This window comes from Cololabis saira, chromosome 12 (assembly GCF_033807715.1).
Source record: "Cololabis saira isolate AMF1-May2022 chromosome 12, fColSai1.1, whole genome shotgun sequence".
Lineage (NCBI taxonomy): Eukaryota > Metazoa > Chordata > Actinopteri > Beloniformes > Belonidae > Cololabis > Cololabis saira.
The window spans coordinates 26,949,951-26,977,775 of NC_084598.1; the positions used below are offsets into that span (position 1 = coordinate 26,949,951).

General features: G+C 41.1%; 1 protein-coding gene across 1 annotated transcript; it reads left to right on the forward strand.

Moving 5' to 3' along the window:
- The first annotated feature begins 4,651 nt into the window (after positions 1–4,651).
- On the forward strand, positions 4,652–27,728 carry slc6a17 (solute carrier family 6 member 17). The gene is made up of 12 exons (XM_061736276.1): positions 4,652–4,945; positions 8,482–8,910; positions 12,956–13,113; positions 14,934–15,060; positions 16,346–16,527; positions 17,215–17,325; positions 18,739–18,980; positions 19,080–19,272; positions 21,098–21,290; positions 21,372–21,531; positions 23,079–23,241; positions 23,419–27,728. The coding sequence occupies exons 2-12, from the start codon at positions 8,610–8,612 to the stop codon at positions 23,779–23,781; spliced, it is 2,193 nt and encodes a 730-aa protein (XP_061592260.1). The 5' UTR covers positions 4,652–4,945; positions 8,482–8,609; the 3' UTR covers positions 23,782–27,728.
- The last annotated feature ends 97 nt before the right edge of the window (positions 27,729–27,825 follow it).

Below are 27,825 nucleotides of genomic sequence, written 5' to 3' on the forward strand. Positions count from 1 at the left end.
GAATTTAATTTCTTATGCATTTAGTTTTTCCACAGGGCTCCAGCTTCCTTCATAGTCTAAAAAAAAAATCATGCTAGATTGATGGTTGATTCAGAATGATCAGCAGGAGTGAGCAGGACTGTCCCTGGCTGTTTGTTTCATTTGACTCAGCCCAGTGATGGATTCGGGACCCCGTCCAGGGTGAACCCTAACTCTGCAGGAGCCTAACCCGGTTAACCGATGGCACCAGCAGACCCCTCTGACCATGAATAGGTTGAAGTAAAGAATCAATGACTGGATGGAAGGATGTGTACTTCTTTAAGAGCAGAGCATCAAACAGCAGGGACCTGAGCAGCCATCTGGATAACTGGAGGGCAGGACAAGGGAGACCGGTTTTCACACCTTAGTACCAAAATATACAAGGATGACATGAATGCTCTCTTTCCTAATTCTGCTTTTACATTTCTGCCTCGTTGTAGTGTTCTTTCTGTCAGCTGTGTAATCACAGCAGCTGGTGGACGCATTACAAAGCAGTGACACATATTGTTTCTTTTTTTTTTTCAGTTTACTGAGTTATTTGCTTTTAGAAAAAACAAAATAAATAAAACCTACGACGTCTAACGCAATTAAAAATTAGGTCTCTTGGCTATTACATGTTCCAAACACATGGTGACCAGCTCTGGCGTTCTTCAGAGGATGCTGGTGTATGTGATGTGGTAGTACTGTTGACATGATGAGTTGTCTGATCTATTTTCAGCAGCCTCTTTTCTCCACACACACACACGCACACACACACATGCAAACAAACACACACACACACACACACACACACACACACACACACACACACACACACACACACACACACACACACACACACACGCACGCACGCACACACACACGCATACATGCGCTACAGGCTACCAAAGGGCATAAGGCACTCAAGGAGGAATTTGGCATTAGTAGTTTACGGGGTAAACATGCTCATGTGAAAGAAGAACTGTTAGTCATAATTATCAAATACCAACATTCTGGTGGCTAAATTATTGTACATATATCTCACTACACATTTTTACCATCCTATTTATCGTTCTTGGGTAAGGACTATTTACTGTAAAATCTAATTGTGTTTAAACAAAATCAAAAATCTTCCTATTAAGCCGATCAAGCATGTGATCGTTATACGATCCCCTGTCTGACATTGATTTAAACCCCCGTGCATTCAACATATACATCAATATTCATGCTGGTCCTCTCGAGGTCATGTCTTCTGTGTTTGTTTCTTTATCTCAGGACAAGGAGTGAAGCAGTGGCCGAATGATAATGAGCCTTTTGTTTCTTGAACAGCAGCGTTGGGCGATTAAAGGGAAGAATACAAATGACTTTCTCTCCTTTTCAAATATATCAAAGTGGTCATTAAAGGTGTTACTTGATATGGAAAGATAACTACCTTTTTAGTGCAGTTGAAGGTTTAAGATTATGTATTTCTTTGAGTTGCCTTTGAGTCATTATTAGCCTTGTGATTTTTGCCCTGCAGCTATTTTTTGCCCGTAATTACAGTGAGCAGAGCAGCAAATGGTCAGGAGACTGGCAAGGTTCCCCTCCCTTCACATTTGTACACTTTTTCCAGTGACTGCACTCTCACATCCACAGGGAAAAGCAGGGTGTGGGTACACTGAAGGGGCTGGGACTGCACCACTAAGAGCCAAAAGGGGGTGGAAGGGCTGAGACATGAAGTTGAAGAGGCTGAGCTGCACAGAAACCCCCCCTAGACATGGATCAGGTTTTGCCTGTTGGTTTTCATCAGCATGTTTAATTTGTGACCAGGCAACCTGGCCCTTGTGGGACTGGAGATAGAACTGGTGCTCCACAGATAGCAAGTGCAAGTTTCTCAATATCACAACTTGGCAAATCAGAAAAAATTACGATCAGTTCCTTTAAATCACGGTTAAAAGCTGTTTACAGTTGCCATTGAATTTATATTTTAAACCAGGTAAATTTCAGCACTAAATCAAGCTCTAACTTTGCTTTATTCAGCCGCTGCACTGAAACTCATATTTTTTTATCTTCTTTACTTTTCATATTTTCATCGTGTAAAGTGCCTTGAAATACCTTGTTGCTGAAATGTGCTGGACAAATAAACGTGCCTTACTTTCATTTCTTTGAAAACCAAAGCTGTTTAACATTATTATTTTTGTTTGGTATTTTTTGCATGAGCTATATTTTAAGATAAATAAATTATAGTTATGTATGTGCATATATGTGTATGTATAAGCTTAAGAGCGATACAATCCCACAGATTGTATTTTTTCCCATGAGGAGTTCCACGTTTTACATTACGTAAAGGTTTGATGCATTCACTTCATAGTGTAAAGCTCAGACAACAATCTGCATTTGGGTACAGTTATTTCCAAGCTGTTTAATAGTCCAACTCCATAGAATTATGCTTTAATAAATGGTTATAAAGGCTCAGTAAATCACATCCAGGTCAGGTGGCTTATTACCCCTCCATTATGTATTCCACTTTAACACCATGTAAAATATTAGAGCTAAATCCGAGGGCCTTGCTGCAACTAACCCCACCCTCTTAGCTACAATAAAAATAAAGTAATGAGGAAATCCACCTGACTGCACTAGCTCAAGGTTAGAGATGTTGTAGGCAAGAGCTGGGATGACGGAAAGGCATGAAGCACTGTGAGAATCATCTTTCTCCTGTTGTACCAGTTACTCAATATAAAACAGGTGTGTCTGGCTTCGTGATTTAGTGCAGTTGCTCTCAGGATAAGCAGCATGCTTTGCTCCATACATATTTCTCAATGAGGTAAAACAGGATAGTTTCAAAATTACTTAACTCACTGGGCCCCAAAATATTTACACCTGCCTCTTAAAGATATTACATATGCAAACAATTTCTATAATATGAAACTGTCATGTAGAATTGTGAGATTTGTACATTTTAAAGGATCTCAACAATTACATACGTGTTGATGTGCGGATAGTAGCGGGCCTATGTTTTGGATTATGAGCAACTGTCACAAAAGCCATCTTGTAAAACTATCAGTAAGGAGGTATAGGAAGAGTTGAAGCTGGCCATGAATAAATTTAAGGCCAATTTGATTCAATTTCATCTGAGGACTTTTCTGTTTTCAACTTTACTGTCACTTGCAGTTGTTTTAGGGGAGGCATAGATATTAACAGGCATTATACATGAGTAAATAGGCATTAGATATTAATAATCAAGATTTAAAAAAAAGGAGATCTTCCAAAGTGCTTTGCCTCAAACACTAATAATGACATGTTTATTGGTTTTTCAAAACAACAGGTAAAGCACAGTGTTACTGTGTCATCATTTCTGTTTAGGACATGTGGATGTTTTCTGGAGCGACCCCTGGGGTTATTCCTGAAGCTTCAACGTGAGTAACGCTGCAGCAGAATCCAGGATCTGACAGGAAGTAGAGCACACCGTGTCTGCTGCTGCATAATTTAAAGGTGTGATGACGTGTGTGTTTTGTGAGTTGCTCGTCATCGAGGCAACAAACCACGGGGCAGGAACAACACTGTGTGATAAGTTTTGAGAGGTGCTTGGATGCTGCACTCTGTTTTAGGGGCTCGTTCTGCGGCTGCGCAGAGGAAAGCTGGAGCGGCTGCTCGAGAGGCCGAGGAGAGGAGGGGGTCGAAAAACAGAAAAGGCAGAAAAATGCTCACAGTGTGAGCAACCATCATATGATCAGCAGTTGCCATGGCAACTGATCCCAGCAGCTCCTTGTAAAGTGAGTCACATGAGTGAATTGAAGGAGACAGGAAGCATACTGTGCATACATGTAAGCAGGGGCTGTGTTTGTGTGAGGGAGGAGGGTGTGTGTTTTGGGGGAGTCTTGAATTGCTTGCAGAGATAAACGTCTGGGCTGGCATGTACAGCAGAGCCAGGATGTTTCCTCTGCATTTTCAGTGTGGGTGGAATGAAACAGTGGGAGTGGAAAAGCAGCATCTTCACAGAGAAAACCTGACCTGGATCTGGCATCACTGGGGTTGTGATGTTCATAACCAGGAGGAGTTTGGAAGCAAACACCCTCTACTGCAGTTATCCTTCAGTAGCTGTCAGATTACTAATAGCATATTGTTCTTTCATTCACAATCACCCCCTCAGCTTGGCCAGTGTTGCCTTTGAAATGATCCAAATCCCTGTCATCATCTGCACAAACAACTACAATAGGAAATAGCTGGCCAGGTCAAACAAGCATGTCTGTCTCTTTTGAGGAAATTAAAAAGCCGACCAGAGAGGCAGGAGAAAACACGAGTGTGTGCCGAGCCAAGGGCACATTAACTTGCTGCATTCAGAAAGAAAAATTATCTTTGCTTGAGCATTAAATCCATTCCGCAGATATTTAAGGGGGCTTTGCCAGATATGCTCTGCTTCAGAGAGAAGGTAAAACGTAATAATGATAATTATAACAATAATGCAGTTTTTTTCCCCCTGTCCACCTGTCTGATCCTTTCATTATCTTAACATCCCGTGATCACTGCAGATGTTTTATTTCATTATTTATTTAATATTCTTAATCACACTCTGACGTGCGCACGAGTGGATGAGTCAAACTTGCGTCAGACTTCGTCGTGACTTACAATCCTGATGCCTTTATCCCAAAACACAGCCATAACCACGTGGAGCCGAGATGTGGTAGACGGTCTTTAGAAGAGCACCACAACATTGTTAAAGCAGCCAAGAGAAAACGGCAGCGTTTAAGAGCCAGGTGCGCAACTTATTGTAATTTTATCAACCCAAACTTGTGTCCGGCTGAGCTCCTGCGTCAGGCTTTACGCACCATGCGCCCTGTGACGGGAGCAGCTCTGTGATTTCAGCTGGAGATGCTGCATGAGAGGACCGAGCCTGAATGAAGACAGACCACCGTGTAATCACGCAGGATTTATGCTGCTTGTCAGCAGTTGATCACACGGCATAAATAAGGTAAGTGTCGCGCTATTATCATCCTTTGAACGATCTAAATTTTGGCTGATTCATTTATTGAAAAAAGGAAGATTTTTTTTTTTTTAGTTTCTCCTATGACTAAACAAAACGACGTGATATCAGCTGATAGACAAGCGATCGCTTTCATCACCTGAGTGACGGATGGTTATTTCTCTGCAGCATTGACGGTGAACGTCGCTGCTGAATGAATGCCTCGTGTTTTGACGCCGTCGCCTCATGTGTGCTCGAATTTATCTCAGATAGAACTAATCACAGGGCGGTTCATCATCGGTTTCCTTATACCGGCACTGTCTGCATCTCTGCATTGTTGTTATTAAGTGGTTGCTTTGACCTTGACAAGGCATTAGAGGTTGTATCCACGACGGGAGTTACTGGTGCTGGTTTGTTCTCGCCACAAAATTCAGAAATAGATTAAATGGATGGGAGGGATTTTTTTTCCATCTATAATCTGTAGTTCTATCCACATTTTAAAATGACTACATTTTCCTTTGGGAGACGTTTCAAAAGATGATGTATCACCTGCAGTCTTGCCACAATCTGTTCCCCCCCTCAGTTTGGTCTCCCTGCTATTTGCAGACACCCTTCATTTGAGATGCTGAGGGGAGAGACAGGCACCCACTGATGCTGCTAGGATGGGATTTCAATTTTGCAGGAAGAGGCTATTGCTAAGCAACCGCAGTAGATAAAAGTGATGTGAAGCTTTGCGTAGAACCTGTGCTACTACATCATCAACTCCAGACTGCCTGTGGAGAGTTGAGGAGCGACTTGCATAGTGATGTAGCAGGATCTCATCTGCCTTTAGGGAAACAGCAGCGCCCACTCTGTGACCCTTATTAATCATAGGAGTGTTGGAATAAATAAACACTTCACACTCTTTGAAGTTTGCTGGCATGATTGTTCTTAAATCCAATTTTTTCCTTTTTTCACCCTTCCTCAGAGTATCCTAAAAAAATCCTCTTCACTATGTTTCGCTCGGATGGTGATTGACAACTGAGCACTAATCTCTGAAAGTCTTGCAATGCATGTGAAGTCTTCCTGTCTCTGTCCTGCAGCATCTGTGCTAAACTCTTAAAATTGCAGACTGACTGCAATGACAACATTGAAAACTTTACATGACTACAAGCCCTCAGTCAGAACCCTATCTGCCACCATCAATGTGGCCCATAAGCAGTAAGTGGGGCAGTTACTAATTATACCAACATTTCCATCATTTGAAAAGTAGGGCAAAAAGAATCACTCTAAAAAAAATACCTGCAGCTTAGCCAGAAAGAAAAACGTATTTGTTTGCAAACATGCACGTCATTGCTTCACACCTCATTCACAGAGTGTCCGATGATGACTCAGCGGAGTGTAGGAGCAAATCGACGTGGGAAAGGTCACCACAGTTCTGGGATCAAGCCTCTGAACTGGTGTGTGGCGTGACTTCTCAGGAATTTAATATGCCTGCTTCTTGTTAAGCATTTTGATAGGTTTTAGAGCCAGACTGTAGAGAACTGTTCTTAAGAAGTCTGAGCCAACAGAAGCCAACCTCTGTCAGCACTTTAAAGGTTCCAGGTCTTAAAATCTGCACTTCTGACATCCACGCTCTGCCCTGAAGAGTCAGGTCTCACCCACACCACATAACATGAGAAATCTGTTTTTTCGTATTATTGTTTCAGTTTCATTTTTCTGCTCCTGTAGCTGTTTCGTTTGGCATTTAATCACAGTCCTCCTTGTCAGCCTTTGTTCAGCTGACCTTCAGTTGAGCTCATTCACAGTGTTTTCATGTCATTTTCAAAAGCCAGTCTTAAAAGGCATCCATGCTCGGAGTAACACATTTACATCTAAAAGCTTATAGTTTGCTACCATGTTTCACGGTACTGAACCAAGCGTCATTACAAAGCAGAGGTGCAATTTCAGCCGACAAACCCCATACGTTTCAAGGATGAAGGCACCTATTTTTTTCTTGCTTTTGAAAAGATGTATGAAACATTTTCTTGGTTCAGAGGGAACTTGTACATGTTCCCAATTCTGTCACAAGTAAAAACTCAAAATCCTCCTCTCTCGAACCTACCTTGGCTATACCGAACCTCTTCTCCAAGTGTTATTTGTTTTTTTGCATGGCAGTTTGAAAAAACATAGGATTAGGCCACAACTGTTTTTATGCTTTTTTAAAACTTTGGAGTCCAATATAAAATTAGTAGGCATGATTTATTTAATCATGTATTATAATAGTCTCCATCTATGTTGAAAAAGAAAACATACTGTCAGCTCTCTTATATTTAAATGAGATCTAAACCTATTTCCTTTAAGGACAAGGGGGTTTGTGAATTTCTGCAAAAGGCCTCAGAATAAACACAAATCAGGGAATGAGAACAATTTCAGACAGATTTTCTCTCTAGGAAAAGAAAAGACATCCCATTCAGAGCAGTGAGGCATCAGGCTGTCTCATCAGAGCAGCACAAATGTTAAAACAAAGTGTTGGAGCTGTTTGGTAGGGGGAAAGGACACTAATAACCCATTAACTCTGTGCTTCAAGGCTTTAGTTTAATTGTGTTATGTTCTCAGCAGTCACACTGTCAGTCCGACTGTTTGCTGCAGTTTATGCTCCTCACATGACTCAACTTTAGCATAATGGGCTCTGCTGTGAAATGGACTGTAATTCAATCTGAGTTGCTTTCACTGTAATGAAGAGGATTACAGAAATACCTTATTGCGCTTCTGTTTTTGCCAGTCCTTTTCAAATGCTGGGCTCAAGTTAGCTAGCTGCAGTCAGATCAGTGGATGCACTCCTCATATTGTGGGACTGCAACTCCATCTATCCATCTTCAATATCCACTCAATTAATTTCCAGTCCTCCCAGCCGCCCTTCAGCAGGAGGCAGGTGTCACCAGTCCATAATAGGGTGCTGCAACTTCTAATAATGCCATTATTTTGGAATCAGTATGTTTTTTTTCATTGATCAATTTAACCCAAATGCAGAACTATTACATTTGATTTATTGTTGGAAACCCTTTGAAACGATCTACTTTTGAGAACCTGCACCTGTGATGAACTGGCGTGCTGTTGAGGGTGAACCCTCGACAAAGTGGGTATAGCTAATGGATGCATGGATGGATGGATTGAGAGTCTGCACAAGGATTTCCAACAAAGAATACATTAAATCACTGAAACTTTTTTCAGTGGCTGAAAAAGATATCTGTAAGTTTTTTATGGTTCAAGATATAGAGCCATTAATGAATCATCACAAACCAGCAGCAGACTGGTAAAGTGTGTGACACGATGCTAAAACCAGAATAGCTTCCTTGAAAGCTCCCAGATTCTTTCAGATCACAGTTTGCTTGAAAGCTCTGTTGTTTGATTGGTTCAAAGTTTCCCATTTTGCTCGTTAAAAAAAGGCTAAATTTAGATGATAGAGGAGGAACTGTTGTAAAAAGGTCAAGTTTTGTTGTAAAATGTATATATTTCTCTAAATCAGTTGTATGTTTTTTTCTGAATACTAGTTAATATCCCTCTACCACTATTTCTCTTCACAGAATTAAGAAAAAGCACAAATTTAATTCAGGAGCACCTTCCCAGCTTCCATTTAATCGCTCAGCTGCCACAGACTCTGGTCTGCGTCGCCCCTCATCAGCCTCCCGTCTGAAGGAGCTCCTGTGCAGCCATGCCAAAGAACACCAAGGTGACACAGCGGGAGCACAGCACGGAGCCGGTCACCGAGTCGGTGGCCGACCTGCTGTCCCTGGAGCACCCCATGGACTATAAGAGCAGTCAGATGAGTATGGGTCTCAGTCCTGCATCGACTGCCCCCGGAAAGGCCCTGCTGCCTTCCCTCGATCCGGACGCCGAGGACGGGCGGCCGGCGTGGAACAATAAGTTGGAGTACATCCTGGCTCAGGTTGGCTTCTCTGTGGGTCTGGGCAACGTCTGGAGGTTTCCCTACCTGTGCCAGAAGAACGGTGGAGGTAGGTGGATCAGCGTGTGTTCAGGGATTTGGTTTACTTCAGCAGGCCGATGTATTTGTTGTAATGAGAGAAACCTGACACCTGTGAGCAGACCTGTGCTTAAGCGTAGTTATAGTTCATGGGTTTGTCTGCTCATTGCTAACTGGGCCAACCATTGTAGTGTTTTCCCAACAATGCAGGTTAGCAAGAAAAGTTTCGTTTTTTCAGGAATGTTAATGCGTTGTAATGTTTTGTTAGTTCTGTCATGTCCAGGATGTTGTGCATGCCTGAAAACTATTTGCTCAGATATATGATCTGACTGAAAATGCTCATATTGAATCAGAATCAGAATCAGAATCAGAATACTTTATTGTCAGTGTACCTGGGTACCGTGAGATTTGAAGCAGCATCACCTCTCCAGTGCAAGACAAATAGCAGTAGTGCAAACAATAAGAAATATAAGTACGGTAATATAAAAAATATAAAAAAGGTTAAGGTGCATTTTAATCGTTTTTTTACAGATGACAGTATATATGACAGTATATACATACATTGAATGATACATTATATAATGATGCATTATATAATCTCTATATATTATATAATCTCTTACAACAGTAATTTACACCATATTAAAGACATTTCATCTCATTAAACTGTAAGTTTTCCACTTAAATATCTTCTAAAGTGCATTAAGATGTGTTGCATCTCGTTCAGTTGTATAAATCCACCATCCTGGAAACCAGTGTTTGATCATTCAGAGTTTGTAAGGACATCTTTCAAGCCAAATCATTTGATGTTGTGATTTTTGTGCCCTGAGCTCATTTCACTGTTAGTTTGTGGGGTGGTTTAGTGGCAGCAGCTTAAGCATGATCTAACAAATAAGACATGACGGCAAATATTATTGGCTGTCAGTGTGTTTTTTATGTGGTTGAATAGAAAATATTGTGAGATTTAATACGACAGCACACGATTCATTCTTGAGTGAATATATATGTAGCAGCGTGATGGCACTCCGGGCTCTCGGGGTCAGTAGGTCTGGATCTCACACATCATGGGTCTCTCAGCCGCCTAGACTGGAGCTTTCACATTTGTTTTTTCTACTGAGTTCTCCTTGTCTTTCACACATTGATTTTTTTTGGTTGCTAGTTTTGTTTTCTCCTGCTCCCGTGTAAAATGGGTTTCTTAAGGGGTTTTTTGTTGTTGTTTTTTTTAAACTTCTGAGGTCTTGATGAGATATGGCAACAGTTTGGTTTTTCCCGTCGGCTCCAGAGCTTGATTAGAGACTAAATAATGTCCTCTTCTCTGTGCATCCAGTACCCCAGGCTGACAAGGCCACACAATAATCTTAAAACAGATTACTTCATAAGGACTAGCACCGCTACCTGGGTGCAGTGATTGTCTCTGGCAGCACTGTTGCCAGGCAACGCGCCATCAGACAGTTCAGCTAGCTCAGATGACCTTGTCTTCACAAAGTCGGCCACAGTTAGCAGTCACGTTAACCACCACTTATCACACTGTTGACAGATGTTATAAGAGGGTTTTTGTGTTTTTTGTCGGGGGTGCTGCTTGGGATCACAATGCCAAACTAGGGCCACTTCCCCAAAATGAGAATATAGTTTGTTGTATGAAAGATTATTGTATTTTACATAATTATTCCTGCATAAGGTAAATGCACAAGTCACAACCTGTTAATAAGAACATTTTGGAGTCGTTTAGAAAGATATTTAGTCACTTGGACTAGGTGTAATGCAAGTGCAAAGCGAGGCTAGCGGGGAGAAGAGAGGACAGCAGTGTTCACACACATATCAAACTCTGAGTTGATGGTAAACAAGTTCATTCCAAAAATGTTGCCAAATCTCTTCAAACCGTTTTTGTTCATGAGGGTTTTAAATATGTTCTTATGTTTGTCCAGCTATTTACAATATCAGAACTGAAGTGATGCTGATCAGAAGAAAAACTCTTAAAGGATCAAAGAACTCCAAACAAACCTAGTCTAATCTAGGTTTTAGTCAGGCACTGGTTTAGTAGATGAGATCACATACAGGATAGAAACCATGCAACTGGTGTAATGCAGAGTAAAACAGTGAGCTAACAAAGTCACACACACCAGTAGGGACGGTTGCACCGCTGCAGGACATGAGAAGGGGCAGAAATGTGGCTAACGAGAGAACAAAAGACCTAACTTTAAACTGAATAGGAATTTAAGAAATACAATAGTCAAACTCTTTTGTTAACTATGTAATTACTCTCTTCATTTTATATGATGGGTCCTCTGACAATGTTCAGAAATTTCCTTCAGAGGACACTACAAGTTTGGATCTTACAAGTTGTTTTACCACTTCAAAACCAGCAAGAAAATCATCTGCATACTGTAGTTTACGTTTTGCTAAGATCATCACCATACTCGACCTGGGATTTCAATCAAAAATAACATGTTATGAACCACTTATTAGATACAATTTTCTGTTTAAGTAACATGATAAAAAAAATAAAAAATCAAGCCCAAACTATAAACTCATTCCCCACTGAGCATGTTTGGGAACATCAGCGGCAAATACGACTATTGAATGGACACATTTTGTCATTTCACAGTTTAGAATGAAGATCATTAAATGCTGAAAGTTTACAGGCCTTTAAATCCTCGTTCATGATCACGCTTTTGTAATATATGATGATATAATCGGCTTAAAAATCAGGGTTTTGAGATAAATTAAAGTTAGAAAGTCAAAATATTTTCCTCTACAGCAGTGGATCTAAAGCCTGACTGTTCTGGCTTCAAGAGATTATTGCCAGAAAGTTGCCAAGTTGCAAGTGAGACACGCAGATCGACAGCGGCTCCTCTGACATTCAGAGCTGCAGTCTTAACATGTTTCAGATTTAATTCACCTGTGCAGCAACATGAAAAGATAAAGACCTTTCTCTTCACTGGAAACGCTGCGACATGCAACTCTAAATTCCTCAAATTGAATCTACATTTGCTTCCTTGCAGATTTGTCCCCATTATCTCTTTGGTATTATGGTGGAGGGATATTGAAGAGATGAGAGGGTGGTGACGAGTAAGATGGAGGAAGGATGAGGACCATTCAGGGTGTTCAGGCATTGTTGGTACCTTGCGTGGGAGTTATATAAAATAGGGGTTTGAAATGTGCGATTACAGAGCTGAATGTGGCTGCATTTTGCAAAACAAAATCATTTTAATCTAGCTAGATGTTTTAAGGTTAGGACTTTCACCAGGCGGGTTTGAGGTTTCAGATTTCATCTTTGATATTCTAGCAGTTTCACAGTTTTCATGTTGCTATTTAATTCTATTTATATGTGGCTTGGTGATCTCAATGTGTCTGAAGATTGAACTGTTAAGAAGTAAATAACTGGGATGTTCTTGTTCAGATGTGGCTCCTCCGCTATGACTGGAAGTGCAACATCTGTGATAAGAAACATCGTGGCCAGGCACCTTAACAGTTGATTTACTTTCCTCTTATCATATATTTTTGTGTCCGTTCTTTGTGTCTGCCATTCAGAAAAGGAAGAATAAGCCTCAACACGAATGCTTGATCTTATCCAGACTCTTTTATGTGCTGCTGTCTCTGTTAGCCTCTGAGGATGTGATCTGAGTTTTCAGTGCGTCACGCATAAATAGTTATTCAGCCTGGAAACAGGCCGCTACCTCTCCCTGGTCTATAGCTGTTCTTAATGCTTGGCCTTGGATGGGTCTGTCACCATGGTGCCTCCTCACTTCTTGACGTAGGCAGGACCAACATATATATATTTACAGGGGAAAATCTGACAAAATGATGAATGAAAGTTTTAAATGAGAACATGGAGGGAAAAGGAAATACTATGTGAGAAGGAGAAGACAGGAAATTGTGGAGGAAACAGTGCAATAGGACAGAGGGAATAAAAAGAAAGTAGATTCCAAACACAGGACTGGGTAGACTCAATGTGATGTCCGTTTCGCTGCCTTACAATGAGCTTTTGCACTCCGGCACACATTTCAAGCCCAGTGCATGCAAACAAAAGCATCTGGTCATGCTCCTGTAACCTTTCCTCCCTCCCTCTGTCTCAGGTGCATACCTGGTACCATACTCTATACTCCTTGTACTCATCGGCATTCCCTTGTTTTTCCTGGAGCTGGCGGTGGGTCAGAGGATCAGGCGGGGGAGCATCGGGGTGTGGAATTATGTATACCCACAGCTGGGGGGCATCGGCGTTTCCAGCCTGATGGTAAGTGCCGTGTCATTAAAATTGGCTTTAGTGAGTTCTTCACAGTTACAGTAATAGATAAACCCACAGGGAGCCATGAGTTATGACTGTTGCCTCCAGTCTGCGGCCATTCTGGTGGCAGCAGAGAGCAGAGAAATACTTACTATACAATAAAAATGAGGCTTATGTGTGTAGTAGTGTTATTAACAGAAAAATTACATTTGACAAAAAAGAAAACAATCAGAACAATTATTACAGTTCTTCCTCGGAGGGCCATGAATATAGAAACCAAATAACACGACAATCAGTGCAATAATTCTGAAACCAAACGTCTGTCTCTTAGTGGAAACAGAAGAAAACTGGACAGTACAATTAATATTATGAACGTGCAAATAAAATATCATCATCATGCATTTTAGATATAAGATATTTGGATATTGTGGCCAACAAGATAAAAAGGATTTATTAATCATCTTTAAATTGCTATGAAATACTCATAATGTCTTCTATAGGGCTCTGAAATTCAAGATGCAGTGGCTCAGGTAGTAGAGCAAGTATGATTCAATTCAATTGTATTTATATAGCATCTATTACAACATAAGTTGTGTCTGGAATGGAGTGAATAAGTGAATAAGTGTCCATTGTGCATGGTTTGAGTGTCCAAGAAAAGCATGATATAAATTGAATCCATTATTATGTAATCCACTGATTTGTTTCCATGTATTTATTTTACACAGCATTGTATTTAGGTTCCTGTTTTATTTTGAAATCCCATGTCCTTGGGTTTAAGTTTTGTTTTGACTTCCCTTGTTCCCATTTGCCCTGATTGTTTGCACATGTGTCTTGTCAGGCCCTCTGCATACATCTTGTCTCGTCTTTCCTTTGCTCCCGGTGGATCTTTGCTTTTGTTTCTTCTGTGGCTCATGTCATGTTTTTGGTTTCTGTCAGGTTTAGGCTTTTTTGAATAGATCAAATCTTTTTGGAAATCCTGCCGCTTCCATCTCCTGTGTCTGGGTCCCACTCGTCCAAACCTTGACAACAAGAGTCTTTTTGCTCCCATTTCTCTTGAGATGAACATGAATTACTATGAGACCAGAAACATTTTACAGCCTGCATTTACTTTGACAGTGCAAATGTTTATGACTTTTTATTATTTTTCCTCACTGTAAACATGCCACAATTAAACTGTTACTAGTTTTTTTTTCTTTTTTAGAAAGTTACATCTTAAAAAAGACTAAAAGCTATTTTAGGAGTACTTTTTCTCTTCTCCGATCAGACATGCAATATTCACAAACGGCCGTGTTGTTTAATGCACTGCCTTTAGCTCTCTCTTCCTGCTTACTGTACATGATGACCTCCTGCTGCTTTAAAACAAACAACAGGCATAGACCATCGCTGCTAACTGTTGACGTCCGCCCCCTTAATCAGCCGGAGTAGTGACCCGTCTTGTCTCCATCCCATCAACATCAACTTAAAAACAATCGGTCTGCTGAGTCGTTCAGTCGGCGATACTACGTCAGTCATCCTGACATCAAATGTCATCAATCTAATACAAAGAGGATGGAGAGTGCTGGCCGAGGGCAGTGAGGCGTGTGGCAGTTCGGATGTGGCGGCTGGAGAATCAGCAGCTATAAATACCACCTCTTTGAGGACCGGAGCCTTGGTGGCTGAGAGCAAACAGCTCAATAATTCATCTGCACTCCATCTTACGCAGTGTGCCGCGTGTCTGTGCCCTGACACCTGAACCGAGCCACACCTCATGCTGTTTGCCTCTGGTGTTGTGTCTGTGTGCTTACTTGTGTGATTACTAAGCGTTTCTGTTCTCGCTCATCTCTTTTCAGGTTTGTGGTTTCGTGGGCCTCTATTATAACGTCATTATCGGCTGGAGCATCTTCTATTTCTTCCAGTCTTTTCAGTATCCACTGCCTTGGGCTGAATGCCCCCTCCGGAGAAATGGAAGTCAAGCCAGTGAGTCACTGACTCCATGCACTACGCAACAGAGGGGATCATATGCACGTTAAAAATAAGAAAGTATCCATGTCAATGATTACTTAGTAAATACCTACAACAGACCTCCATATTCAGTAAAAACTCTGCAGATTCACAAGCAACCTAACACTGCACAGAGAGGGGCTTAAAGCTCTGCGGTCACGCAGCGGCATCTCTGCAGACATGTAATAGAGAAGTATTTGTGCTGTTTCTGGGGCTGGGCCAGCATTGCAACTCCTCCAACAGGGTTGCTCTGTTGTTAAACCTTCTCAGATGCTATCACCCTCCCAAATGTGTCAGTACCTCCAGTGGCTGGCAGCTGGCCACCAGTCTTGGGGGCATATGCAGATTCTGGCCTGATAAATGACATCAGATGTCATTACCATGAGATGGCAAGATGCTGATTGTACTTAAGCTTAAATGTATGCTGTGGAAAATGCAGGAGAATTCAGTTTAGCTATGTGGAGAAGTAAAATGTGTATTAAGTGAATATGCACCTTCACTATAAAGATTATTGATTATTTTTCATTTCCAGCTCTCTATTTCCAATTGTCCCTTGTCAATCGCTTTTATTTGATAGCTCAAGTTTAGCTGGACAAGAAATGTGAGACAAGAGAGACCTTCACTGTTGATCTTACCTGCCAGGGGTCAGACTTTTAAAGTCCCGATCCTCTGATTAACTGGAAGTTTTGCTCAAATTCTGGTCTTGAATAGTGACAAAAATTGTCAATGAAGTGAGAAAATTACATTCTTAAATTGAAGGAATTGAATTTTAAATAATTAAAAAACACACACGGACACAAATTAGTGTTACCTTGAAATAGCTTGAAAAGAAGTACAAGAAAATAATAATAAATTACAACTATTTCAGAAAAAACATCCAAATTCTTATCTAGATCCATTTCTTAAGGCATCAACTGTATTTTCTATTGTTTCACATATTAATATGAAATTTGGTACATTTCAAACAGCACATACGTATACAAAATTAGCAGAGCCCATGACAAATTGTGTTACATCTAAAACCTCTGCAATCAGGAATGTGCAGTATGTTCAACATCTCAATTATGTATACTGTCTAGATGCAAGTGATGAAATTTAACTGCAGTAGTAATTCTTATATTATTATATCATGCTGTTTTATTTACAAATGGATTTTTTTGGTAGAATGAATAAAATAAACATTTTGGATTTTATACTTGCATTTTGTCCTGACTTAATTTGTTTGTTTCCCCCGCCCCCTTTTTCCTTGTTTCTGCTGAAGTTTTGGAGCCCGAGTGTGAGAAGAGCTCAGCCACCACTTACTTCTGGTACCGGCAGACTCTTAACATCACCAGCACCATCGACGACACCGGCGGCCTGAACTGGAGGATGACCTTATCCCTGCTGGTGGCTTGGATCCTGGTCTGCATGGCGGTCATTAAGGGGATCCAGTCCTCTGGGAAGGTTTGTCTGCACCGCAGGGGCTGAGTCTGCAAACCTTTGGGAGTTATAAGTCAATAAAAAGCCATCCAATCATTGCAAAAGTCATATTATTTTTAATTGATGATTCATCCTTACCAGTAAAAGCTGTATCGACGTGTTAGTCATGCGAAGATAATATGCTAAGCTTCTTGTCAGTACGTATCTATTTTCGGAGCTCATTTATATTATGGAAAAAAGGAACATGCAACATTAAAAACCGAACCAGGAAAACTGGCAGAGGATGAATGTGGATAGTTCCCAGTTTGGCAACAACTGCAACAACATGTTCTGATCTGGATCCAGAGTGTGAGTCACGCTGTAAACCAGAACACAACATCCACCCTTCAGTGTCGGTAGGAAAATCACAGGGCTGATCACCCAGATCTGGCTGGGTTTTCGTAAAGATACATTTGGGCATCATATTCAGTCCTGCAGTGATTCCTTTTTGTGCTGTAAACAGATTTTTGCTTTAAAGGATTAATTTCTCTCTCACATTCCGTGAGAATTCACAGATTCAGTGTCAAAGAAACACAATGCACCGTTGGGACGTATCCAGCCTGTACATGTGTGGAAGTGTGTTCAATTGCACTCTTCCCTCCATGTGTGAGCTCTCCGAATGCGTGTCCATGGCAACACTGGGTGATGTACTTGACTTTCTCTCTCTTTTAGGTGATGTACTTCAGCTCCCTCTTCCCGTATGTGGTACTTCTCTGTTTCCTGGTACGAGGTTTGCTGCTGAAGGGAGCGGTGGATGGCATCGCCCACATGTTCACCCCCAAGGTGAGAAAATCAGTGGCAATTCCAAAAGAAACACAAAAGAGAAGTGATGAGAAAGAGGAACAGGCTGCATTTACTGCTTCTTTGCAATTTGGAAGCTTTTTCCAGAATGAAAGCAGCAGCGTTCTGCAGCTGTGACCTTTTGGTCCATGCTGATGATTGTTTCAGCACCACTCATTCAGATCCTCTCAGGAGGAAACGTCATTCATCTCCACAGCCAGATATCGGTTTGGTCAGTGTCTCCCTCAAGTGGTGAATGAAGGTGCTCTCAAAAATGGATGACATGATGCTGCACCTGTGAATTACATTAAAAGAACATGTGAGAATATGCAGAGCGTAAGATTTTCAATCAAATTTTGAGGAGAACAGTAAGAAAATAAAAAACCTTGAATTGTGGAGATTTTGCAGTTTTCCATGTTACAGTATCTCTGATATGTTGAATAACACAAGAATTGGATACTCCTAAAAAGAAAACTGTGTGATTTGATATCAAAGATATATTATTGTCTATTACTGCTGGACAAATGTGAGGTACATGTCCCAGTTGCACATTTCACACAGCTCCTCTCACTTATGACTTTGCTTAACATAAATAAGATATTTTTGTTGTTATTTTTCTTTTCTTTTATGCTATAGTTGTTTTTTCTTTAATCCAGCACAACTTTCAAACGAATGCATTCCAGCTAGAGACTTATTTAGTGCCTGCCACATGCTTTCTGTCCTCTGTACATGAGGCACATTTTGAAACGATCCAAAATGTTTTCACTGCTTTTAAATCAATCATCATTTGGCAAATGTCCAGCTAAAATGTACTTTTACTGGCTTTCTCATCACAGTTTTTCATTTTCTTTTATAGACAAAAAGGCTGACTCATTTTGTGCTCAGATCAATTCAATTTAGAAATACTTTGATAATCCCTGAGGGGAAATTAATTATTGAGGTAGTCGTGTTTGAAGTCTCTTCAGTATCATCTCTCAGTGATCTACTTTAATTCTTAGTTTTCAATAATAGTTTTTCATAAACAAATATAATCAGGTCTTTCTTAATGTTCAAAAAGTATTTGTTTGGATAAAAGATCAACTTGAACACAACCATGCAGCCTCAAAACAAGGATTTTTTTCCTTGTTAAAACCGACAAATACTAATTGTAAAGCTGTTTCAAATATCCACCTAAACAGTATTCAGTTTATATGATTTGTGTAACAGTTAAATAACAGTTTATTTGCAGCTCTGAGACTGTGTATTAAAACCAAAGGAAAAGAGGAGCTTGGAGATTTCTGTCATGATGATAGAAAGTCTCTTCAATCTTGTCCCGAGCACAAAAGGAGGTCCATGAAATATTCATATTTATAAAGAAGATGAACGATCTTATTATCACTCGTCTTTTTCTGTTCTTTCCGTCCCTCTTCCCTCCAGCTGGAAAAGATGTTGGAGCCCCAGGTGTGGAGAGAAGCAGCCACGCAGGTTTTCTTTGCTCTCGGCCTGGGTTTCGGAGGTGTCATCGCTTTTTCCAGCTACAATAAACGAGACAACAACTGTCATTTTGATGCAGCACTGGTTTCCGTCATCAACTTTATCACTTCCATCCTGGCCACTTTGGTGGTGTTTGCCGTCCTGGGTTTCAAGGCTAACGTCATGAACGAGAAGTGTGTGGTTGAGTGAGTATCTCTCATAGAAACAAACACGACCACATCGGCCCGTCTCTGGCAGACGCTCTTGTTTACATATCTCTTTTCTCTGTATTTCTAACTGTCCAGCAACGCAGAGAAGATTCTGGGTTACTTAAACACGGGCGTGCTTAGCAAAGAGCTCATCCCGCCACACATCAACTTCTCCCACCTGTCTGCTCAGGACTATGCAGAAATGTACGGAGTTATTAAGACGGTGAAGGAGGACAGCTTTGGCCAGCTGGGGCTGGACGCTTGCGTCCTGGAGGATGAACTCAACAAGGTCGGTGGACGATACCTCAAGGGTCAAGGGTGGGGATGTGGTCCTGCTTCTTTGGACTTAGAAATATAGATGATACAGCTCAGTTGTTTGAGTAGGAGAAGTGGTTGTTTTCTGCCTGTTATGTTCAATGTGTTAGTCTATGACAGGGGTCGGCAACCCAAAATGTTGAAAGAGCCATATTGGACCAAAAACGCAAAAAAAAATATGTCTGGAGCCGCAAAAAAATGTCTTTTATAAGCCTTAGAATGAAGGCAACACATGCTGCATGTATCTATTTATAACTGGGGGAAGATTTTTTTTTTCATTATGCACTCGAGATTAATGTTGAAGTAAAATCTTGAGAAAAAAGTGGAAATGTCGAGAGAAAAAAGTTGAAATGTTAAGAAAAAAGTCGAAATGTCGAGATTAATGTTGAAGTACAATCTTGAGAAAAAAGTTGAAACGTTGAGAAAAAGTCGAAATGTCGAGAAAAAAGTTGAAATGTTGAGAAAAAAGTCAAAATTTCGAGAAAAAAGTCAAAATGTTGAGAAAAAAGTTGAAATGTCGAGATTAAAAAGGAAGAAAAAAAAGGTCAAATATTTTTGAAAAAGCTCCAGGGAGCCACTAGGGCGGCGCTAAAGAGAGCATGTGGCTCTAGAGCCGCGGGTTGCCGACCCCTGGTCTATGATTGATTTTAAGGTTCTTTTACTGGTTTTTAAGTGTCTTAACGGTCTTGGGCCATCTTATTTATCTGACCTGCTTTTACCGTATCAACCCTCACGGACCCCGAGGTCCTCTGGCACCGGCATTTTAACCATTCCCCGAACCGGGACCAAAACCCACGGTGAGGCTGCATTCAGCCACTATGACCCTTATTTATGGAACAGCCTGCCAGAGAACCTCAGGACCGCAGAGAACGTTGATATTTTTAAAAGGAGGCTCAAGACACACCTTTTAAGCTTGGCTTTTATCTGATCTCATTTACCTAGTCTTTTCAGCTATTTATTGTATTTACTTCTTTAGCTTTTTTATTATCTTTAAACCTTTAATCCATTTTAGTGACTTTGTATTTTATGTTATTTATTATTCATCTTAAGTTTTGTATAGATCTCTCTAAAATTTTACACTTTTAGGCATTTTTTACTTTCTTTTACTTACTTTTAGTTTTTAGCTCCAGTGTTTCCTCAGGGGGGTCGTCCACACTGGGAGGTGTGCCTGCTCTGCCCATGGGGGTGTCGTCATGGGGGTCCCTCAGGCCTGGGTAGCTGGGGGGGGGGGCTCCACCTTCTGTGTGGGGTCTGTCCTGGTCTCTCCGGGTTGGGGGGGTCTCTGGGGCGATGCTCCTTGTGGTCATGGCCGGTGGAGCCTCTCGGTGTGGACGGCCACCCATAGGTAGTGTTTTCCTCACCTGGATCGTTAGTGCCAAGCCATGTCACCAGTCCACTTACTGTGTTTGTGTGTGTGTGTGGGCGTGTGAGTGTATGCACATGTGTATGAGTGTGAGTGAGGGTGTGTGTACGCGTGGGGGGTGGGGGGTGGGGGGTGGGGTCGTATGGGATGTTTTAAATTGTATTTTTGATTGTTATTTTATTTTGTATGTAAAGCACCATGTGTTGCATTTATATTGCATGATTTGGTGCTATATAAATAAATAAAGTTTAGTTTAAAGTATGATCTAACCACGAGTTCACATCTATGATTTCAATACTCTGATGGCGAATCCATAATTTATGAAACTGTGGACCAATGGGGGGCACATAACTGACTACTTATTTATTTTTTCCAGGACTTCGAGCAGCTTATTAGTTACTGTGTCCATCTTTACCTCCTTCTCTCAATCCTCCAGGCAGTTCAGGGAACGGGCCTGGCCTTCATCGCTTTCACAGAAGCCATGACTCACTTCCCCGCCAGTCCCTTCTGGTCCGTCATGTTCTTCTTCATGCTGATCAACTTGGGCTTGGGAAGCATGATCGGCACCATGACCGGCATCACCACTCCCATACTGGATGCTTACAAGATCCGCAAGGAGATCCTGTGTGGTGAGTGTGGTTTTTATGCAGCTGTTAGGGGGACAGTATTTCAGATTTTGATAGTTTTTTTCTTTCACTTCTCTCCCTCAGTGGTTTGCTGTGTTATAGCCTTCCTGTTGGGCCTGCTGTTTGTGCAGCGTTCAGGGAACTACTTTGTTGCCATGTTTGATGACTACTCTGCTGGCCTACCACTCACTGTGGTGGTGATCCTGGAGAACATCTCTGTGGCGTGGATCTATGGAACAAAGAGGTAACTTGACTGGAAGTGTATGTCGATGAGGTTTGACTGCATTTCTTATCAAATGGGCATGGCACATTCATCAATACTGGATGCTGAGTACAGCTATAACAGTTACGGGCGTAGTGTTTGGAGGAACTGGACTGAGAATTTTGAGAACAGGTTTATCTCTGATCCTTGTGATGATGCTCATTTTTACATTAATTTGTGTGTGACATGTTAACCAAATCCAAAAGTGGCCCATTATCTAAGTCTGGAAACGTTATAGATCCAGATCAAGGTAGATTTCCAATTCAATTTGATTTTATTTACATAGCGTCTATTACAATACATGTTGTCTCTAGGCGCTTTCCAGAGACCCAGAACATGACCCCCGAGCAATTATTACATAAACAATGGTAGGTAAAAACTCCCCTAGTGGGAGAAAAACCTGAAGCTAAACAGTGGCCAGGAAAAACTACATTTTAGGAGGGAAGAAACCTTGAGCAAGACCAGGCTCATCAGGGGGGACCCTCCTGTCGAAGGCCAGCCGGCTAGAGCAGGAAAAAGGAGATAGGAAAGAGAGGATGATGAACAGAGAGAGGAGAGACACTGACACACTGTCAAAGGTACAAAAGACAAGATATTAGTATTACAGTGACTATCCGTGAGCAGGAGAACTAAGCGTTCTATGCACAGCCCTGTATGGCCCTAAAACTAGTCGCTAAGAGCGCAAGCATTAAAACTAGAATTAAAAGTAGGCTGGAATGGTCTGGAATTATGCTCTGGTTAAAGATTTGTAGACAATGTTGTTCCAGTAAGATAAGAGAGTATATAACTCTTGAAAACTCATCTTTAAAATTTGTCATAATTGTACTTTTCAATTAAAAACACATCCGCTAACATTATATCATCTTAAATGACAAATAGTTTCTTTATAAACTGCTCCAAAACTACAACAAAACTGTTAACAGAAAAACAGTGCAACTTCTGTGAGTAATAACAGCATCAATACATCAATAACAAGAACAGATTACACATAATGAATAGTTATGTGTTTCCTGACATGTATATAATAATAGTTCATTGCATGTCAGGAAACATACTGTCTACTGCATGCTGGGAAACAACACCCAACCACCTCCAACATGCTATAATTAAATCTACTTGAAATAGCTGTTTTTGTGCCCAATCCTTGTGGTATTTTGAACAAAACACGCTGCAGACATATTTTATTTTGGGAAGTTGTGTCAAAAAGATAAATAGCAATGAGTTTAAGATGATGAAATATCATCCACTTAGCATATATTCGGTCTAAAGGGAACATTTTTCACTATCAGCACCAACCATTTTCTTTCTTTCTTTCTTTCTTTCTTTCTTTCTTTCTTTCTTTCTTTCTTTCTTTCTTTCTTTCTTTCTTTCTTTCTTTCTTTCTTTCTTTCTTTCTTTCTTTCTTTCTTTCTTTCTTTCTTTCTTTCTTTCTTTCTTTCTTTCTTTCTTTCTTTCTTTCTACCTTTCTTTCTTTCTTTTCTTTCTACCTTTCTTTATTTCTACTTTTATTTCTTTCTTTCTTTCTACAGATTCATGCAGGACCTGGAGGACATGCTTGGCTTCAGACCGTACTCCTTCTACTTCTACATGTGGAAGTACGTGTCACCTGCGGTCTTGACGTTGCTCATTGTGGCTACTGTCATTGATTTGGCCATCAGTCCTGCAGGATATAATGCCTGGGTAGAAGCCGAGGTCAGTTCCGCCTTGCTTTGTGCATTTATAAGATATGTAAAGAATAAAAACTGAGAAAATACTTCTAATCTGTAATGACTGTTGTCTTAAATGCATTGTTTCTTGTTCAAACACAGATCTCATGAACCTGTTTAATCCAGGTACTTATTTGCATTTATTTTTCTTTGTATTTTTTAGGGCGCAGAGCATTTTGAAAGGTACCCTCCCTGGGCGCTGGGTATGGCCTATGCACTCATTGTGGTCGCCATGCTGCCTTTGCCCATGGTCTTCATCGCCCGCCACTTTAATTTGATCTCAGACGGCTCTAATAAGCTGTCTGTCTCCTACCGTAAAGGTATGATGAAGGACATTTCCAACCTAGAGGAGCAGGATGAGCAGCGCTTCATTCTCGGCAAGAACCCCAGTGAAGTTCCCTCCCCCATGCCCCCCCACCGCGCTTATCTGGGGCCTGGCGGCACCCAGGAGATGACCAACACCAACTACGGTACCAGCACCAAGACGGGCTACCAGAACATCGGCTCTCCTGAGTCTGAGTTATGATCTCCTGAGCTCATAGGTCCAATCGTCCACACAAACCCCACCCAGCTTGGAGGACGAGAGACAGGGGAAGTCACTTGCAGCATTCATCACGCCTTAACCCCAGAGTTAAATCCCTCCATCTCCCCCATTTCTGCTCCATCATTTCTTTCCTGTGGTTCTTTTTTTTACTACCTGTTTTTTTCTTTTATCTGTGCAGCTAATTACCAGTAAATCCCAGCCGTGAGAAAGGAATTGTGGGAATATAGCAATGACGTTCACAGGGAAAGAAAACGTGGGGCAGAGATGGGAGCAAAGATGTAACAGGTGTGTAGAAAAGTCCACCGTGGACCTAATAATTCATAAAACTATCTGAGGTTAAGGAGTGTGAAATGCCACAGTGACTTGCAATGTACCAGGCTGTCATTTTATGCGTAAACCAGTTTGTGCTTCTTCTGGCTCAATGAAACAGGATTGTTAATCGTGGGGATAGAATGGAAGGAGACTTACGAAAGTAAAAACAAATAGTCAAAACAAATGTATCAACAACAGTATGTAGAAAATGATTCTGTTAGTGTTTTTAAGTTTTTTGTGCCTATCATGCATCAGCAATAATAAGCAGTCCAATAGGTTCCTGAGAAAACTGTGGATCTCCTTCTATCTCTATTTTCCCACCAGTGTATAATAATGTACATATATGTTGTGCAATAGTTTGAGACGTCGTCATAAGTTGTGCATTCACACTGCAATAGTCCGAAGCAGTCCGGAGCAGCTTTGTTCCTCGTTATTCCATGAACACAAAAAGCACAGTCGCCCGGCATCGTTAGAACATCTCTGAGCCTTGAAACAGAGCAACGCTTTACTTTCAACCACCTGAGTTATCGACACGCGTGGCTCAGGAGTCGGTACCAGCAGCATGGTCGTCTGTGCTGTCTCAGTTCCGGCAGGTCGAGACAAAACCTTTGAGTTTTAATCGGTCACTTCAATCAAGTGTTTTAATGAATGCCTTAGAAGGGCGGCAGTGGTGATGCACGAGCAGAAATAGCAGAGCAGCTTGTGTTTGATCAGAAGGCATTGATGGAGAGCTAGGCCAAGCAGGTAACACGAATTTTGTCTTTGTGCACACAGACGTGCATGTCAATGCGATGTCTGCCACGGAGTGAAAGCTCCTAATGACCTTGTTTAAAAATAGGGCCTTGTTACCCAGGGGAAGCCGTGGCAACGCACCATAGAAACATGTTATCCTCTGATGTGGAGGAGCAGAAGGATGGCACACACCTTGCTCTCTGTTGCCCTCCACCTGCACGGCTGTTTCTCACATTGTGACAGTGTATTGATTAACAGCTTCCCTGCCATGCTAGACTGTGGATCAGTCAAGCTTCATCCCTTGAGGACGAGCATTCAGTCTCACCGCCGTACATTCCTGCAATTGTGACCACTGCAAACTACACTTTAATGTCTTTTTGTGATCCGGAGTGTGCAAACAACACCTTTTTTATTTTATTCTGATGTGCAATCTTGTATGACAGTGGATGTTCCGGGGTGTATTTTGAAACTGTACCGTGATATAAATGTTGAAAACAGTTGGTAATATATGCTTTTGGCCACTAGGTGTCTCTGCTGACTAGCAGAGACACCAGTCACGCCCTCTTTGTATTGTTGCCCCTCCTCGAGACAGCACCGATGCTTGAGACTGAACAGATGTAGTGTGAATCACAGTCAGTCACATTGTTGGGTGCCTGAATAGCATGTATGGTGTCCGTTGGCCTTTTGCTTTTGCCATCAAATTGGTATTTTTTATTTATTTTATAATGTAGATTGTACCAATCTTTTGTCTCATTCACTTGAGCACTTTAATTATGTACAGACCCTGGAGTTGTTTGTTAAGCACATATTTGAAGAAAAAAAAAACATTTACTTATACTGACAGAGAGAAATTAATGTCCATAAAAGGCATAAGACACAAATGCATCATAACAAAAGATACCTTTGATTTCTAATTTGCTTTTCCCATTAGATACTGACTGTCTTTGCATGCAAAATGTATGTGGTTTAAAAGTTAACGTCATGTGGAAATGTTCCCCATCATCACTCCTGCGTCGACTGATGGTTTCTTTCCCCATTGTTAAGTCACACCTAGTTCAGACAGGCAGTTCCTGCAGTGAAGACGTCAAACACTTTATCAATGATATAAACATACTCGAGTTTTTGAGTCTAACCTCCAAAGCAGTCCCCATTAACTCCTACATGGCGATATTGGGGGCACAGGTGAAAGCTGAAGCGGAGGTGTGACTTTGAGAGCGTCAACACGCTCGGTGGGGAAAGATATCAGAAAGTATCTGAGATGGAGTGATTGGAATGAACCATATGGAGGTGTGAAAGCGAGCATGGACACTGCTTGGGTTTGAATGCCTGCCTGAACTCGCTCCCGACGGTCACCACAACTATGTTTTATATTATGTATGATAGAGTCGTCCCTGCTGCATGTTGTCATTTAATCCAATATGGCCCCACATTTGCTCAGATTTAAGGCTGCTCATCACGTAACAGCATGTACAGTCACTGCGCCTTAACCTTAAGATGCTCTTAAATTATTTATACAACATGTTGTAATCACCCCCCTTCCTAAAACTTTAGTATGCACAGGCAGACAGATCTTTAGTAAAAACAAGTGTTTAAAATTTAAGGTGAAGGCGCTAAGCTGTTTAAAAAAAATTAGTTTTGCTTGGAGTTGAAGCACATCTTATGAAAGCACAGAATCGTGAAGGAGTTTTTAACTGCTTAATAAACAATGAGCTTCCCGAGTCAGCGTGGGTGAGCTGGGCGAGGAAGATTATGATCACTTTAGTGATACTTTGATTCCAGCTTCCTGCAGGAGGTATCTGGAGGATAAAGCTGCACACTGAAATGCACTGCCAGCCTCAGCGGAAATAAAACGTCACCCTTCAAGAGAGCACAATCACAGCCCATGAGCTTAGAGTATTTTATAGTACTTTTAATGACACTGATGGTGATGATAATTCAAAGGCACAGACAACATTTTAATACAGTTTGAACTCTGCAGAGCAGGTAAATGTCATAAATATAAAGATGTATTTGGTAGCGAAAATGATTACTGAAAACAAATACTCCAACTCCAGGGTCTCTTCTTCTCGTCCATGTGTCCGCTGTGTCGCAAGCAACTTTTAGAGGGAAGATGAGATGAATTTGATGGAAGTAGAGTAAAAGTGAAATTATTCAACTGCAAATAGTCTTTATGTGACCAACCATAGCTATATTTATAGTATTTAAGATGATGTATTTAATCTGTACATATTGATGTACATTCTGATAAATTCACACTGAGTATCTATAGTGAAAGGGTGCATACTTGAGCTGTAAATAACAGTTGTATATTTTCAGATATTTTTGATTTTTGTACTGTCAGTAATGTTACTTTGATGTCTGTGGTGTTTGTGTGTGGTTGATCTCAGTGAAACAGAAGTGTGTGTGTGTGTGTGTGTGTGTGTGTGTGTGTGTGTGTGTGTGTGTGTGTGTGTGTGTGTGTGTGTGTGTGTGTGTGTGTGTGTGTGTGTGTGTGTGTGTGTGTGTGTGTGTGTGTGTGTGTGTGTGTGTGTGTGTGTGTGTGTTGACGTGTGTGTGTGTGAGTGAGTAAAGTCAGTAAAAGTACTTGTAGTTTTTTGGTGTTTTGCTGTGTGTTTTCTCCTCTCTCAGTGTTGTGTGCTGCTGATCTAAACCAGTACCTGAAGTCCAATGTAGTTGCAGTGGACTGGGACCACTCATGTATAAGCAGTCTCCTCTCTGTGTTTTTCACCGGGACTGTGATGGATTCCAGTACCGGCAACACTAACAGGAAGAAATGTTTGACTGTAACAGTAAGATGGAAACTTTATATATTTGGGTGAATAGATGAATAATCTGTACAAACACAAAGGAGGAAACGGGATATTAAAATAACCACTTTTAATTAACAGACGTCATTGTGTCTTGTGTTTGTTTATTTTCATTCTGTATATTTTGGTCACAACAAATGTTATGTTTAGCCTCTAGCTCTGCTATATAAAATGA

Coding starts and splice junctions, on each gene's coding strand:
- slc6a17 (XM_061736276.1), top strand. CDS start 8,610: ATGCCAAAGAACACCAAGGTGACACAGCGGGAGCACAGCACGGAGCCG. Junction 8,911..12,955: donor GTGCCAGAAGAACGGTGGAG/GTAGGTGGATCA, acceptor CCTCTGTCTCAG/GTGCATACCTGGTACCATAC. Junction 15,061..16,345: donor GAGAAATGGAAGTCAAGCCA/GTGAGTCACTGA, acceptor TTTCTGCTGAAG/TTTTGGAGCCCGAGTGTGAG.